Below are 17,500 nucleotides of genomic sequence, written 5' to 3' on the forward strand. Positions count from 1 at the left end.
TACCACCACCACCACCACCACCACCACCACTATACATACAAACAAACAGACAAACATACAGAGAAGGAGAGCCACGGTATCATCACACATTCAAGGACTTAATTACCCCCATCCCCCGGCAACCATTCTCTTTCCTTGACAAGCTCAGAACCATTCCTTTAGTACACAAATAAACTCCCTGCCTTTGCTGTCCACCTCCAGCGTTTATAAGCAAGTACATCCCTCTATGAGAATGTAAACAGCGGCGCCTCGAACTAAAGTGGTAGCTACCTGATTTTTCTTTTGCCTTCGTCGTAATTGTAGTTTCTAAGAATGCTATTTTTTCTCTCTTCATCTTGATACTGAATTCTTGGAACGGTGGAGTGAGAGGAGTCTGTGTGTGTGTGTGTGTGTGTGTGTGTGTGTGTGTGTGTGTGTGTGTGTGTGTGTGTGTGTGTGTGTGTGTGTGTGTGTGTGTGAATCTCGTTTAGTTTCCTTTCAGAACTTTCTTTAATTACATCCTCATTTTGTCGTAGATTCTTTAAGTGTTTTTTATTTTCGTAAAAAAAAAAGTTATTTGATTAATTCCTCCATAGTGTAAAAAAATACCTACATTCATTGAGTTTTCTTGGAATTAATACAAATATTCCTTTTTTTATATGACGATATGAATAGTTTATAGAAAAAAGACCCTTTAAAAAATTTGTTAAAGGAATTATGTTCTATTCAAAGGAAGTGATTGTTATGTTCTTTCTTTTCTTTTTTCCTTTTCTTATTTTTTTTTAGTCCTTTGTTATCAGTGAAAGCGTACACAGAATGAACTGTCTCCTTTTTGACAACGTAAAGAGACACATTGTTGGCAAGGAAAAGTTAAGTAACCAAAAAATTATATGTTAACAAGTTGTACACACACACACACACACACACACACACACACACACACACACACACACACACACACACACACACACACACACTCTCTCTCTCTCTCTCTCTCTCTCTCTCTCTCTCTCTCTCTCTCTCTCTCTCTCTCTCTCTTTTTTTTCCTCTATCCCATTTCCTTTTCTCTTCCCCTCTCCCTTTCCCTCCCTCCCTTACTTTCCTACTTTTTTTTTAAAGCCTTTCACTCATACATATACCTCATCCTCCTCTTCCCTACCCCACCCTCCCCTTCATGCATGCGACTCTCCCTTTACCCTTCACCCGTCCTCACACTGACTCCCCTCACCGGAAGGCCCTTGTAATTCCCCACGGAGTAGCGGAAGCCCCCCACAGGGTAGAGGCCGTATTCCCCCGGGGTGGAGTGGTGCTTCTGGCGACCAATCAGAGTGTAGTTCCCTTCGGCGTCTCCTTTCTCATCCATCCGTACCATGTAGCTGTGGAAGAGGGAAGCGGGTGAGTGAGGGGAAGAGAGGGAGAGCTGAATGAGGGGAAGTGAAGGGTGAGAGTGGTTCAATACGGTTCGTTACTTGTACTGCTGCTAGATTTTGAGGTTCGTTTCGTGGTGATGGTTGTGTTGAGTGAGGGAATGATGAACAGGTAGGGTGGGCTGGTGAAGAGGTGAAAAATGGAAGGTGGTGATAGTGAAGTGAAAGGAGCTTAGCGTTAGGGCACTTTTATTTATCTTACTACATAAATGTTTGTGCTCTTTATTTTTGTTGTTCAGGGCGTCCATTGTCCCGAAGCTTGGTTTAGTATACATCAAACACTGTTGCTACTGCTGTGTGTGTGTGTGTGTGTGTGTGTGTGTGTGTGTGTGTGTGTGTGTGTTTCACTGTTTGATCTGCTGCAGTCTCTGACGAGACAGCCAGACGTTACCCTACGGAACGAGCTCAGAGCTCATTATTTCCGATCTTCGGATAGGCCTGAGACCAGGCACACACCACACACCGGGACAACAAGGTCACAACTCCTCGATTTACATCCCGCACCTACTCACTGCTAGGTGAACAGGGGCTACACGTGAAAGGAGACACACCCAAATATTTCCACCCGGCCGGGGAATCGAATCCCGGTCCTCTGGTTTGTGAAGCCAGCGCTCTAACCACTGAGCTACCGGGCGTGTGTGTGTGTGTGTGTGTGTGTGTGTGTGTGTGTGTGTGTGTGTGTGTGTGTGTGTAATTCACCACCACGGTGGCCTGCTGGTCACCCAGCCAGTCTTCCCCATTACGGAGCGAGCTCAGAGCTCATAGACCGATCTTCGGGTAGGACTGAGACCACACCACACTCCACACGCCGGAAAAGCGAGGCCACAACCCCTCGAGTTACATCCCGTACCTGTTTACTGCTAGGTGAACAAGGGCCACACATTAAGAGGCTTGCCCATTTGCCTCGCCGCTTCCCGTGTGTGTGTGTGTGTGTGTGTGTGTGTGTGTGTGTGTGTGTGTGTGTGTGTGTGTGTGTGTGTGTGTGTATATGTGCGCGCGCGCGCGTGCGTGCGTGTGCGTGTGTGTGGTGGTGGTTGTTTCTGGGTATTTTGTATATGAATGAACTTGTTTGCCTGAAAGCTATTTTTCATAGCTTAAAATGGGCTGCCAAGCAAACACCATATATCGTGTGGTATCAATATTGAGGCATAATAAAGTGTTTCAAGTGTTTCAAGTGTTTCCCCGAGGAGTTCTGTTTTTCATATAGAATTTTATCTCTTTCAATAGTGAGATCCATTTTTACCGTGATTTTTAGGTAGGATTCCACGCTTTTATTTGCATTTCTTCGGGTCTATGGACGTCAGAAGTTTGATGGGTAAAGTCTGTACTATATAAACTGTATAAAAATCACCAAATAGTAAGCTGAGTAAATATGAAAACGTGTCATGTTACTGAAGGGGATAAGAGAGAAGCATAGTAAAATATTCCTGTAAGCCACACAACAACGTATTTCATTCATTACTCTGTACGTATGCGAGGATTCTACACGATAGTATTCTGTTCTTTTTCCGAAGTGTTCAACAGGAGCCGAGACAAACGGGTGATTTACTAGTGTAGAAATGAAAGACATGTTATATAGTAGAGTTACGTACAGTACATTATTTCTCTCGGAGAGGAAATAGGATACCATAAAGAGAAAAATATACATGGGAGCCGCCGTGGTGCAGTGGGACAGCGCGCGCTTTGTGGGCCCCAGGATTCTCAAGCGCACGGGTTCGAATCCTGACGTAACCGGACGTAAACCGAAAAAAAAAAAGAGTAATGTACATAAACTTCTACCTTCCCCTTGAATATCTGAACACATTAAACGCTAAGTGCTCTGTAAATGGACAGCTTTTGAGAGAACCAAGCCGCCGCCATTATAGAAGGAGAACTAGCAGAAATAACTGACAAATATCCCTCTCCACCTGCCGCACCGCTTGACCCATCCCCTCCACAACCTGGAAGCGGCTAAGGATGACCCCACCAGCAGAAGACTCAGCTCAGTATTTCTCATTCAGTACTCATTTATCTCATATACAGTAAAAACAAGTGAATAGATATCATGGTTCTTTTTCCATTCTCTCCGTGGACGGCTACTGTATTTAAAGGACATGTCATTATACAGCACCTCATTGCACAACCAAGACCAGTTTTATGTCCCTCTCATCCATAATTCTACTACTGGCGCGGGAAGTCTTGCGTGTTTTTCTTTCTTTTGTGAATGTCTGAAGACTGTAAGTGGCTTGGAAGTTGAGCCGCAGCCCGCATGTTACCTAATGAAAGAATGTAAACTTGGAGGTGTTTTTCGTCTCCTTGCGTGTGTTTCCTCCTTTACTTTCTCCTCGCGACCTTGTGTTTTCCTCCCATGCAAAAAAGCAGTCGTGTCCAGAATTCACTACTTTGAAAAAAAAAAAAAAAAAAACGAAGACTGAGATGGCTTGTGAGTTTGCATCGGTACAGGGGAGGATAGCATCGCGACCTCGTGTTTTTCTCCCGTGCAAAAAAGCAGTTGTGTTCAGAATTCGCTACTTGGAAAAAAAAAAAAAAAAAACGAAGACTGCGAAGGCTTGTTTTGAGTTTGTACCGGTACAGGAGAGGATAGCACTAATGATTGTGAAGCCAGACATTGAAATAACTATCACGCTTGTTTGTTGTAATGATTTTGTGATTTTATAATGGAATGACAAGTTCTACATATGTTCCGGTCCGGTGTTGTTGTGTGGGTGTGTAGGGAGAGAAAGAAAACGAGATAGTAATTATGAAGCCGTATGTTGCAATGGTTTTCACGATATTTTGTCGGTTAGTTGGGAGAGTTTGATGGACTGGGCAACAGGAAATACACACAGTTGTTTTAATCTGTACTGTTGCAGGGAACTGAGAGAAGGAATAATAGTAATAAAAGTACGTATTTCAATGATTTCCGCGTTGCATTGTCGGAGTTTTTGGCAGAATTTTATTGCGTTTCGTTCCATTTCAGTGTAGGAAGCACAATACCAGCAGCAGTTGACTCTTTCTTTTACTCTTCACTCTTGTTTTTCCTCTCTCTCTCTCTCTCTCTCTCTCTCTCTCTCTCTCTCTCTCTCTCTCTCTCTCTCTCTCTCTCTCTGTATGAATTCCGTATAATCTTGTTCTAGTTCATCTTTTATCTATTTCCTTTTATTTTCCATATAATTTGTTTTACTTCCGTGTTTTGTTTAGCATTGAATTCCCTCACAGCACATGCTCTTGATCCGATACACGCAGCGAACACACTCACCGGCATAGCTTTAAACAATGCCACTCGCTGATAGTATTGGTATGTAAATGATAGACGTACTGAACTCAAAAGCGATATGTCAATACGTGTGGATTACAAAATTTAATAATATTCAGATCGATAACGTTTGATGCTTTGAATTTGTGTGTGAATTTCGTGTGGTGGTGTGATGTACTCCGATACTTAGTGGATTCTGTCAACAATTTTCCGCTCGTGTGGCTACTTTGCGTTTTTTTTTGCCTAGTCTTTGAAGTGTGTTCTTGCGGGTGAATGTGTTATAATTTCTCATTTCCGAGCCATCAGTAGAAAGAGGGATAGGTAACAAACTCTGGATTGTTTTATTTATATAGAGTAGACCAAAGAATAGTTTTGAGTTATCATTTTTCATCTCAGTCATTATCGTCGTTGCCATCACCATCATTATTATTATCACCCTCCATTACTTCACTCGAGGACAAAGGCTTATCCAAACTTCCTCCACTAGTCTCAGTCAGCTGCCCATCTCATCCAAGCCACCCCAGCAAAAGTAATCTTGCCTCACCTCTCTCTCTCTCTCTCTCTCTCTCTCTCTCTCTGTCTTCCTTGCTTTCTTTTACTATTCCTTGGACACCCTTCCTTTCCTCTTAATTTCCATCTATCATGTTTGGTGCGTGACGTATCCTGTTCATGGTCATTACTATTTCTATATTCTATTCTAGATGTCTTCCAGTTTACCAAGAAACTATTCCTTGACAAAATGCCACTTGGAGACTGCATGCCAAATCTATCTATGTAAGTGTTGGTATCTTTCCTGCGTCTGAGTAGCGTGGAAAGAGACTAATAAGATGTACTGTGAATTTCAGCGCTCTGTAGGTTCATTAGTATTGCCTTGAGTGTGTAGGGGTTAGATGCTCTCGGAATTAAAACATTTACCTTCCTAATTTCTGAGTTGCGAGAGATAGAGAAAAAGAAAAAAGTCAGAAATCAGGGAACTTTCACAGGAAGACTCGATATCGAAGGTAAATTTGGCGAATCTTGTGAGCAAACGCATCTCCTGATCAGTCACTCATTTGCCTCTAATTACGTGATCACTCAGAATCTTTCCTTCTGCGGAGACACGAATCTCACTCTTATTAATGATCCAAATGTCGTAATTACCATTCGTGAATATGTGAGGACAAGAGGGTCTAATGAATTGGTCAGACGCTCTCACTGCCCGAACCAAATAATCCGTCGCTCTGAGGCGGTGGTTCCCAAACCTTTCCTGAGTGAGTACCACTTGGAGGTCCCGCACAGTCCCCGCGTTGCACTTGGCTCCAGAAAAACTCCATTCCAGAAAATATCAATTTATTTTGAAATAGAACACACAAATGAACTAAAAACAAGGAACACAAATGAATTAAATGCGATGGAAGTATCTATTTCTTCTTAGCTGATCGATGCCATATTTTCTTGTGTAAGGCAATAATAATTTTTCTGAGAAATTGATTAATTTGATTTAACTAAAAATCGTACATTATCCCACCTGGAAGGTCTTCGCGTACCACAGGTTGGGAGTCACTGCTCTAAGGCGTGCGTCCTCATCTTCACTGGGAAATGTTCAAATTAAGAATTTTCAACCTTACGACTTAATTGGTCTTCATCAAGACGGACAGTTAATAGAAGACCATTCAAACCTTATTACGACTCCTGAGACGTGTGTTCGTATGTCTGTGCGTTGAGGTATGTGTGCGTAAATGAATGAACCCAAGCGTGTCTTAGAAATATTTGTGAAATAACAAAATATTAAAATATCTTTAAAATTTAAGATAATGCAGTTTAATTATCCACTTGCATGAATGAAAAGGTTATTTTTTGTATCGTTTTATCTTACTGCATTAGATTTTACAGTATTAACTTACCAGCCTGTCTCCATCAACCCAATATAGTAACTTTATATTCCTTAAATTTCCGCGGTGTTTTCTGCTGCTAGATACGTCTTGCATTAACTGACAGGGACATGAAGAGGATAGAGTGAAATTTCAACCACGCATTTTATATTTCTCTGGAGAAATCTTAACCCGGCGTCTGCTTTGGCGGCTCCTCGGGATTAATGACATGGTCTGGTCCAAAGCTAGAGTATCATTTCAAACGACACGACATGGAACGGGAGGAGAGACTGAGTATTTATAATGTTTAAATAACTCCATTTTCTGTTTGTTAGGTTGAATAAAATCCTCCAGAGTTACTCAAATGAAGCAGTCAGTGTTACACTCTTATTAGTTGTCCAAGAGTAAATATGAAAGTAGTGAGGAGCTCTGACTGCTCAACTCTTCACACTGGCTTCCCTTCACCAGCATCTCACTTAAACTTAATTACTGTCTTGTCAATTAATCGCGTTTATCTCATTCACTCGCTTATACACAATACTTCCATCAACACATTATCATTCCTAGCACTGTATTGTCACGTGTTTATGCCTTTTGATTCTTAGTCATCCGCGATACCTACTTCATACTTCAGTGACCCTGACAAATTGCTGGAACATTGCAGTACTCTAGGCTTATTAGATTAAGTTAATATCACTGTCTCTCTCCCTCGAGGTGGAATTAACTATTATTACTTTGCGTACCGAACCAGGCTGTCTGTTTCCTCGTGTGGGTTTCGTCTAGTCACAGTGACGTACATTGTAAGACATTTGGTATTCTAGTCACGCTGAGTTTGTTTAGTTAAATTTGTGTTTAAGTGGATATGAAAAAGAACTAAAGGGCAAGTGTAATGAGAGAGAGAGAGAGAGAGAGAGAGAGAGAGAGAGAGAGAGAGAGAGAGAGAGAGAGAGAGGTAGGATTTGAATATATAGGCAGCCTAGAATGAGATTAAGGAATTCCTTTGGCGCGCTTGGCAATTCTAATTACGTTGCTGTCGACTCCATATATTCTCTCTCTCTCTCTCTCTCTCTCTCTCTCTCTCTCTCTCTCTCTCTCTCTTCTTCAGTATCTTTTTTTTTTTTTTTTTTTACTTCAAGATCTGCCTGGCATGTGTTTCCATTCCTCTGTTTTTTTCTTTTTTCATCCTCCAGTATCTTTCACCGCGAATTACTCACTCATTCGATCACTCACAAATGTCTCGGTGCTATTTTTTCACATCTTCCTTTCTTACATGCCTTCCACTTTCTCGCTCATTGTCCTCAAGTTTCATCTTTTCCTTCCTGATTTTTTTCTTTCATTTCTTTTCGTCATTCTCTGTAAAATCCTTAATACTTTCATTTATTCATATCATTCTTTTCTTCCTGAATTTTGCATCAGTCTTTTTGTATAATTTGTATAGACTCAGAGTATAGAGGTGTACCGGACTCAAGTAAGACAATATCCTTCTTTTCTTATTTCTTATTTTAACGTTCTCTGCTCCTCTCGTTGTTTTCTCTCCTTCTTCTGATACTAGATAGCAGCAAATACACAGGAATACATGGGAGGAGCATACAGATACATCTACTTTCCTCCCCACTCTCAGTAGATGTCTCTGTATGCTCCTTCTATGTATTCTTGTGTATTTGCTGCTATCTAGTTTTTCCTGTGCATTTCGTGGTATCTCTTCTTGTGTATTTCTGAAATTTTTCTTTAGTATCTCCTTATGTACATGTGTTATTGTGTGCTTATTTGTATTCGTTCTTCCATTATGTTCGTGCATTATGACGTATTTCTTTTTTTCTCCACGTAGTAATTATGTATTCCTTGGAGGAGGCAGCAGACACCTACCGAAACGATAATTACTCCCAGCTAGGTCTAATAACACTGTTTCAGGGACTGCTGTGAAGTTCTCATTAAAGGCAGCTGTGACCTCACTGAACGTTTCCCTTTGTGCCTCACAACACAAGGGGGCACTCACAGCCTGCCCTCTAAAGACAACTCTCTTTCTTCACACAAAACTACATGCACCTACACACACATCATGATTTAGAAAAAAAAAAATGATGACTCCCATACCAGCCAAGAATTTCCCTTTCCTTTTCACTTGTTTAGGGACCGGCACCTCAGTTTTTCTTTATATCACAGTTTTTGTTGTCCTTGGCTTGTTTCCCCTCTTGCATGAAAAAAATCTCTTCATATGTATTCTTATATATTCTTGTTCCCTGATGACTGTTCTTGCAATGTATTTTCTTTTTACACATTTTTCTGTATTCCTATGTATGTACACATGTTCTGGTATCTGTTCTCATTTGTTCCTCTGTTGTCCGCTTCCCTAGTATCTATTCTTCCTATACGTGCTTTTAACCTTACCTCTCTCTCTACATTCCTTCCTTTCCTTTAATATTCAGCGCCACACAATACTTTCAATGTACCCAGACGTGACATTAATATTTAGCAGCATCTATTCAATTGTATCCTTTATAAAGATAGCAAGAAGACAGGGAGGCAAAGAGCAGCACAGAACACAGAGTACAGAACACTTGACTCACCACACCACACAATACTCTCGGTACACCCCACGTGACTCACCCCATAGCGCTCCTGTAGCTGGTGCCTAGGATGGTGGCGACGAGGGCACTGCCGTTCCTGGGGTTGCTGCCTTTCTTGAGTGTCTCGTTGAGGGCTCTGGCGTACACGTGCACCGCGTCGTATAGAAAGGCGGCCTCTGCGCGAATCTGGAGATGGAGAGAGAGATTGGTCGATTGGTTAGATGGAATGACAGGTAAGAGGATCGTGGCTAGAGATTGGGGAAGAAAAGAGAAAGAGATACTGGTAAATAGTTTGATGTATAATGTAACTTGGTGATTAAAGATTGGGGATAGGTGGAGGAAAACAGAGAGGGGTACTGGTGATTAGTTTGATGTATAATGTAACTTACTTGGTGAATAGAGACTGGGAATAGGAGGAAGAGAGAGAAAGGTACCAATAAATAGTTTGATGTATATGTAACTTGGTTGGTGAGTAAAGACTTGTGATAGGTAGAAGAGAAAAGAAGGTGATGTAATTATATTGATATATATATATATATATATATATATATATATATATATATATATATATATATATATATATATATATATATATATATATATATATATATATATATATATATATATATATATATATATAACTTCCTTTCCATCCCCTTAAGTAAATTTCCTCTCCATTCAGATATTCTCGCTATACACGACTTCCGCCTCTGGAACACTACGCCACATCACGGAAAGTTTGAGTTACATAAGGTTGTTTTTTTTTTATATATATTTATATATTTTTCTTTTATATTTTGTAGTAAGTGATTTTGTGTAAGACTTTTTATGGAGGAAGGAGTTAGCATGGGTGGACAAGCAAGGAGAGAGAGAGAGAGAGAGAGAGAGAGAGAGAGAGAGAGAGAGAGAGAGAGAGAGAGAGAGAGAGAGAGAGAGAGAGAGAGAGAGAGACGGTGGTGGTAGTCTAAGATAACAAAATAGTGCAGGAAGGAATGTGGCGAGTGAGAGTGAGATATAGAAGGAAGAGGCTGGTAAAAATGAACGGGATAAAAGTGTGCAAGAGAAAATAAAGAATAGAGAGAAAGAAGATGAAGAAAAAGAAATATAGGCTGTGGAAAGGAAGGGAAAGAGACAAAATAGAGACGGTTAGAGGGAGAAGTATCAGAATGTACAGACCAGAAGATAGCGAATGAAGAAGAAGAAGCAGAAACAAATACAGGTTATGGAAAGGAAGGGAAAGAGACAAAACAGAGATGGTTAGAGAGAGAAAGTACCAAAATATAAAGAAAAGAAGATAAGTGCTTTTAAAGGGGATACGTTGCAAAAAGGTTACTGCAGCAAGGAAGGAAGGAGGTAATTGAGACGGATAAGGAAGGCAAGAGGAGAGACAAGTTTTAATGGGGAAGGTGAATGAAGTGAAATGTGAGTGGATGATATGCCTGAGGAGGTGATGAATTAGAACGAGAGAGAGAGAGAGAGAGAGAGAGAGAGAGAGAGAGAGAGAGAGAGAGAGAGAGAGAGAGAGAGACAGAGAGACAGAGACACAGAGAGAGACATGAAGGGAAGGCATAGATAAGAAATGAGGTAGATAATACATAAACAAAACATGAAAGGGGGCATCGTGGAGGGCGGAGGACGTGATCAAGGGGAGGCGAGGGTTAGTGTAATAACAGGAAATATCTCGGCAGTTTGTGGTCCACCCAGGTGCGGGAGATATGCGTAAAAAATGAGGAAATAAAACGGGGAAGCAGGTGTTAGTAATTAAGGGTAATGTGTTAGTAATTAAGGGCTAATGTCGGCGGGTTTCTTCATGTATTTATTTATTCTTTTATAGGCAGAGGGAAAATAATAAAGCTTGTGGAAAGGGAATAAGGTGGAAGAAGACAAGAAGTGTGAGACAGTGTAATGGTAAAGTAAATAATGAGGAGCAGTGAAATAGAGAGACAATAGATAGAAGATATAAATGGAGTTAGAAGGAACTTAATCTATTTGCTGAATGTGGAGGAGGAATGTAGGAGAAGAGGGAAGGGAGAGGGACGAAGAGGAGGAGGAGGAGGAGGAGGAGGAGGAGGAAGAATGATGATGAGAAGAAGAGGAAGAGGAAGAAAAGGAGAAGGAAAATAACTTTGAACCACAAATGAAGAACAAGCAGACACAAATGTACCAGTCCCCACGTGGCTATTTGTGGTCTGCTGCACTTTCTGATATAACTGAAGAGACACAGGACGGCAAGAAGAAGAGGAGGAGGAGGAGGAGGAGGAGGAGGAGGAGGAGGAGGAGGAGGAAAAAAACATCATAGGACAAGATTAATGAGGGGAATGATGAAAGGAGGAGTGAAAATGGGATGAGTAAGAGAAGGAACACGATGGTAGTGAGTGTTCATAATGAAGGAAGAAAGTGAGGAGGAGGAAGAGGAAGACTAATGTGATAAAGAAGGGAGGGAGGAAGGATTAACGATGGAAACAAGGAAGAAAGGAAGGAAGGAAGGACGTGTGGACGAGAGAAATTGAAATGGAAGGAAAGAAACTGTGTGTGTGTGTGTGTGTGTGTGTGTGTGTGTGTGTGTGTGTGTGTGTGTGTGTGTGTGTGTGTGTGTGTGTGTGTGTGTGTGTGTGTGTGCGCGCGTGTTACATAGGAAAGGCGGAATACAGGAGGAGAGAGAGAAGAGGAAAGAAATAAAACGGAATAAGGTAGAGAAACGAAACACGGAAAAAAACAAGGAACAAATTACCGGAGAGAGAGAGAGAGAGAGAGAGAGAGAGAGAGAGAGAGAGAGAGAGAGAGAGAGAGAGAGAGAGAGAGAGAGAGAGAGAGCTTGCGGCACATGAGCTTTCTGTTGCAAAAAGGTTATACTGTGAATGACCTTTGGATTACATTACAGGAAGATGACCTCGCCTTGATCTCGTGTGTTCTATATAAACGAAGAGAAAAGGAAAATACTGCCTCGTGTGGACGATAAAGAGAAAAGGACGAAAGGAAAGTTTATCTCTTAACATCAACAGTTACTAATATGTATCACGCACAACCAGCTTCAGTTGATACACTTGATGGAGAGGAAATTGAAAAGTAGAAGGCAAATGTCTGCGTCACCGAAGGTTGAGCTAATCCAGCAGCCACGCCCTGCCCGCTGCCTGCTCTCTATCGCCTTTGCCGCTCACTGGTGCCCCCTTGATGTTCCTCATGCTTCCCAGAATTCTGTTGCTTCTGATGCTTCCAGTGGTCTGATATTTTTACTTGATGTTTCAGAGTGTCATTAGGAAAACAATAACAATAATTTATTAGTCTTCGAAAAAAAAAAAAAAAATGAGGAGACATATCTTTTGCACGCTCATTAATCCAGCGGCGACCTGGCACGTGTCGCTGGTCATATGGATGGGTTTAGGTGAATGATGTGTTTATTTTCATATTTTCAAGTTGTTAATATTTTGATGGGATTTTTGTCTGCCTGCTGATATTGAAAAAAAATCAGGTTTTGGCAAAGTTAGTTGCAAACATTATTGAAAATATCATCAGCATCAAGTTTAGGAGAGTGGAATGATCAGTGTGAAAGTACCATCAGCTGCGCCGTCGACAGGGGGAGCAGATCAGCTCAGCCTACGGCGGCCATAGTTAAACAAAAACAAAAATATGTTTGTTCCCAAATTCCTAGATTCTACAACTTTCCAACCTAGAACATGGTCCACAGAAGTAGTTTGACCTTGCGAATACCAACATACGGTCAAGATTGACCTTCAACGTCATCTGAGATTGGTGGAGGTAATTTTGAAGACACTACAAAGTAAACTTCAACCACCAACCCAAGCCCTGGTCAAAGCAGTCCGAAAGAGTCCACGGGGCCTTGTGACTCACCTGACAATTTAACCTTCTATATTATCTGAGGCTACTGGAGACTATTTTGAGGTCACTATAAAGTAAAGATCAAGCCACTAACACCACATTTTGTGGTAAATTGACTTTTTGCATAAAAAAAAACTACTTACATTTAGTGAGTCATGTAGGTAAAATTATGGCTTCCGGAATGTTCATGTATCTAATGGTGATCAATCTGCAGCACAGAATAAACAGATACATGTTGTAGGGAGAACATCATTAAACAAATTGCATGGAAATGTAATAGCAAACCATATAAAATCTGATACTTCTTCAACCGGCTGTGGGACGAGAGGAAGATGAATGACATGTTGTTTTGATGTAAGCGATGTTCCGTCGTTAAGGGAAGTGGAAATGAAATGGAAGACGAGGAGAACAGTATTAACCAAATTGTTTCTCCGGTGATTGATGTAAATGTTTGGGTACAGAGCAATGACCGAATTCTATAGAGACAGAAGAAAACATAGAAAATAACATGACTAACCACTGTTCTTTTACACTCAGTTGCTCGTGTGACACACTAATACCGTACATTACTACTAATGATGATATAAAAAAGAAACATAGTCAGAGGGAAGACTAAAACAAATAACACATAACGAGCATCGTAAAAATGAGAAATGAAAATGGTGAATGAAGTCGTTATTATCTTGGAATTGAATTAACATGAAGTGAATAATTAACAATGGTGACGAGAGAGAGAGAGAGAGAGAGAGAGAGAGAGAGAGAGAGAGAGAGAGAGAGAGAGAGAGAGATTCATGTCTTTATACGGCAAATAGTTGGCTTTTAAGAAATTTTTGGCCGTATACTACAAGAACGAATAGATTTTGCGTGATTTGTAAGAAGTAACAGTTTATGTATAGAAAAAGAAAAAAAAAGTACTTATGTAATTCTTAATGAACGAGTGACGTCATATATGTATGTACGTATTATATGAAGGTACATATAAAAAAAAGTATTCATACAATAACAAAAAAAAAAAAAAAAAAAAATAGCTACTAATGGTAATGTTCGTGTATTAATGAATTTACTGAACAAATAACCCAAAGATTACAAAGCTGAGAAACAACGTAGTATTTTATTTGTTGTGTAGCATACGTATATCAGATAACCAAGAAGAGCAAGTAAATTGCACGTGGATGAATAGGGAGGATGTGAGAGTGACAGGTGGATGGATCGGGCAGACGTCCACGCGTAGGTTCGATTCCCACCACGTACAGCCTTAAAACACTTTGCCATTTGTCGAGTGGTTTAAAGTTACCTACGTGTCACCATGATACCCAGGTTCTAGGTGGTTACACTCAAGATGAGCTTGGGCGGTGATATGGGCCCTAATATGGGTACCACTATAAATAAAATTGCCTGCGCCACTAATGGGCGGAAGCTGAACAGCGCTTCCCATACACTCTTCAAGTGTGCCTACAGGCGCTATAGGCCTTACCGTAAAAAAAAAAAAAAAAAGACAGCAAGGGATAAGTGTGGCGCTGAGGGATGCACGTGGAGGCAAATTACCGGAGTCTGAGAAGTCCTCTGATTTTTACACTGGCCCGCGTGTAGTATCCGGAAAGAGAGAGAGAGAGAGAGAGAGAGAGAGAGAGAGAGAGAGAGAGAGAGTTTACTGACCATATCAATTTTACCCATTATATTTGATTAAATGAGAACCTTAAAATTATACATAACATTCCCAGTACCCATCATGTATTTATATATATGTAACTATTGTCCATGTAATATGATTTGTCTTGACATAAATAAACATACTTAACCCCTTCAATACTGGGACACATTTTTACTTTGAGATTTGTGTAGGATTAGACCATTTTATTGACATTATGAAGGGTCTATGGAGGTCAGAAGATTAATGGCCACAGTCTTCACTCTTTTAATCCCCCACATAAGTTCCTGATGCTGTATAAAATCACCAAATAATAACCAGAATGAATATGGAGACGCGTCACGGTAATGAAAGGGTTAAAAAAATTGAATATAACAGTATGAATCCTATCAGTAGCTACAACACACACACACACACACACACACACACACACACACACACACACACACACACACACACACACACACACACAGCAGCAGTATTATGAATAACTTAGTTTGTCTTTTTCTTTTTCTTCTCAAAAGACAGAAAAGCTGTTGTGTCGAGAGGGTGGGCGGGGAGAATGGTACGGTGAGAGAGTAGGGGGAGAGGGGCAGAGGACGAGAAGAGGAGAAGCGAGTCAAGGCGAGGCGAGGCGAGGCGAGGCGCTGCAGAATTCCCGTGTCTCATTAAAAAAGATAAAAAATTGTGTTGAGTTAGAACATTTGCGCTGAAAATTCTCACACTTCGCGCTCCTTTTGGCGTGGAAGCAACTGGACGTCTCTTCGTGAAGCTCCTGCTAATTATCGCTGAAGTGAAGCGGCCTAGATTAACGAGAGAGAGAGAGAGAGAGAGAGAGAGAGAGAGAGAGAGAGAGAGAGAGAGAGAGAGAGAGAGAGAGAGAGAGAGAGATCTGCGTAGTTTAAGAGACAGGTTAAAACAAGAGCACATGAAGAAGAACGGTTGAACTGACACTAGGAACAGAGAGACAGATAAGGGAAATGTATATTAACAGAAAATGAAAATGTAAGAGAGAGAGAGAGAGAGAGAGAGAGAGAGAGAGAGAGAGAGAGAGAGAGAGAGAGAGAGAGAGAGAGAGAGAGAGTGTGTGTGTGTGTGTGTGTGTTTCAAGGGACAGACATTAACAAGCAGTACAGGCGTGGTACCGTTGGGAGCGTAGAGAATAGCAAACTGAATCAGGAATAGCAACCCTGAGTGACGAACAGAGTCACTCAGGGCAACACGAGGAAAGAGACCTTGGCGGACAAAAACTCTTTACTGAGACTGAACGACTAGATTTTGATGCCACACGAAGACGGAAGGCGGTGAGTTTCTTGTGAATTGGGCATATCTTGACTCGCTTTTTTTTTCTCCATTAAATTAAATCAACCAATCAATCAGTCAAGCAAACACTCAATCAAACCTCGTAATTGAATTCAGTAATGCATTAAAACTCAAGATGGGTGAAATATGCAACACAGAAGCTCATAAGAGGAACCAGAGACGCGGATTATACGAGACCTAAGAAATTTAATCCTCCAATACTTGCCGTGATGCATTGGGAGATATTTGGCTTGAAGTTTTAATCAGGTAGCGAGTAAAAAGCCATGCCATGATTTAAACCTAGCGGGATTGGAGCGATGGGATTCTTTTTACATACTTTCATGATATTGTAAACAGGTTTGTGTGCGAGTCAGTCACTTCGGTAGAAAAATAAGTAAATGAATAGATGAATAAGAATGAATAAACAAGAATAATCAAGAAAAAAAAATAGCAGAAAACAAGGAATGGAAAGCAAAATGTGGACCAAAATTCAGTCTGTTTGGTTCCGTTGCAGGAATGAAGTCAATTGCAAGGCAGACGATGGAAGAAATGGGAACAATATTTTGGTCTGGAAGGAGGTTTCATCTTGTTTACTGAGAGAGAGAGAGAGAGAGAGAGAGAGAGAGAGAGAGAGAGAGAGAGAGAGAGAGAGAGAGAGAGAGAGAGTGTTGTTGTTGTTGTTGTTGTTGTTGTTGTTATTGTTGTTGTTGCTATTACTGTTGTCATTCATGTTATTGTTGTTGTGGCTGTTTACAGTTTGAAGATTATAAAAAAAAAATATGGAGTTTGATTTCATTAGTGTTTATTGTTTCTTCAGTCGTATTTACTGATGCATTGTTTTATTGGTGTGATTGTTTACCTATTTCCATTCATTCATTCATTTACCATTACATTCACCGGTATTTTGCAGGATTGCCATCAGATATTCAGAGTTCTTTCCTATTAGGCGTTTCAGAAATATGATAGATTTGGTACTCAAGGTGAGTGATGATGGTGGAATTAATTGATTACTGTTGACAAAATACCACCACATGAAGACCACATGACTAAACAAGAGAATACAAGTGAAAATAGAAACAAACAGTAAGGATAAGAAGAACAGAAAATTATGTCTCTGTTTTGCATTGTGTCGCGGAGAGAGAGAAAAAGATGAGGAAGGAAGTCTTTCGTCACTGACATTTGCAAATCCTCATTCATCATTGACGGTCAAACATTTTAGTCTGCTTGCCTAACCTAACGTAACGTAACCTAACGTAACACAACGTAACCAAATCTAACGTGATGTAAAGTAACCTAACCTAACCTAACCTGACAACGTAACCTAACTTAACCTAACCTAACCTAACGTAACCTGACCTAACTTACCATAACCTAACCTCCCCTCACCTCATCTCACCTTACCTAACCTCACCTAACCAAACCTCACCCAACCTCACCTCACCTCACCTAACCAAACCCAACCTAACCTAACTTACCCTAACCTAACCTAACCTAACCTAACCTAACCTAACCTTACCTAATCTAATCTAATCTTACCTAACCTTGCCTAATCTAATCTAACGTGCCATACCTAAACTCAAGCAATAACAACCTGAAAATCTAGTGAGTGTGGATCTGACCAAACCTAACTAATCAAACCTAACCTAACCTAACCT

At 40.7% G+C, this 17,500-nt stretch overlaps 1 protein-coding gene across 1 annotated transcript in view; it reads right to left on the reverse strand.

Moving 5' to 3' along the window:
• Nucleotides 1-17,500, reverse strand: part of LOC123498136 (guanylate cyclase 32E-like) — a 222,757-nt gene that overhangs the window by 41,005 nt on the left and 164,252 nt on the right. Inside the window, exons 10-11 of the mRNA XM_045245310.1 lie at nucleotides 9,099-9,244; nucleotides 1,208-1,355 (exon numbers count right to left, since the gene is read on the reverse strand). Of these exons, the coding sequence (XP_045101245.1) occupies nucleotides 1,208-1,355; nucleotides 9,099-9,244 (294 nt within the window). The remainder of the gene's footprint in view (nucleotides 1-1,207; nucleotides 1,356-9,098; nucleotides 9,245-17,500) is intronic.

The sequence above is a fragment of the Portunus trituberculatus genome, chromosome 47 (genome assembly GCF_017591435.1).
Source record: "Portunus trituberculatus isolate SZX2019 chromosome 47, ASM1759143v1, whole genome shotgun sequence".
Lineage (NCBI taxonomy): Eukaryota > Metazoa > Arthropoda > Malacostraca > Decapoda > Portunidae > Portunus > Portunus trituberculatus.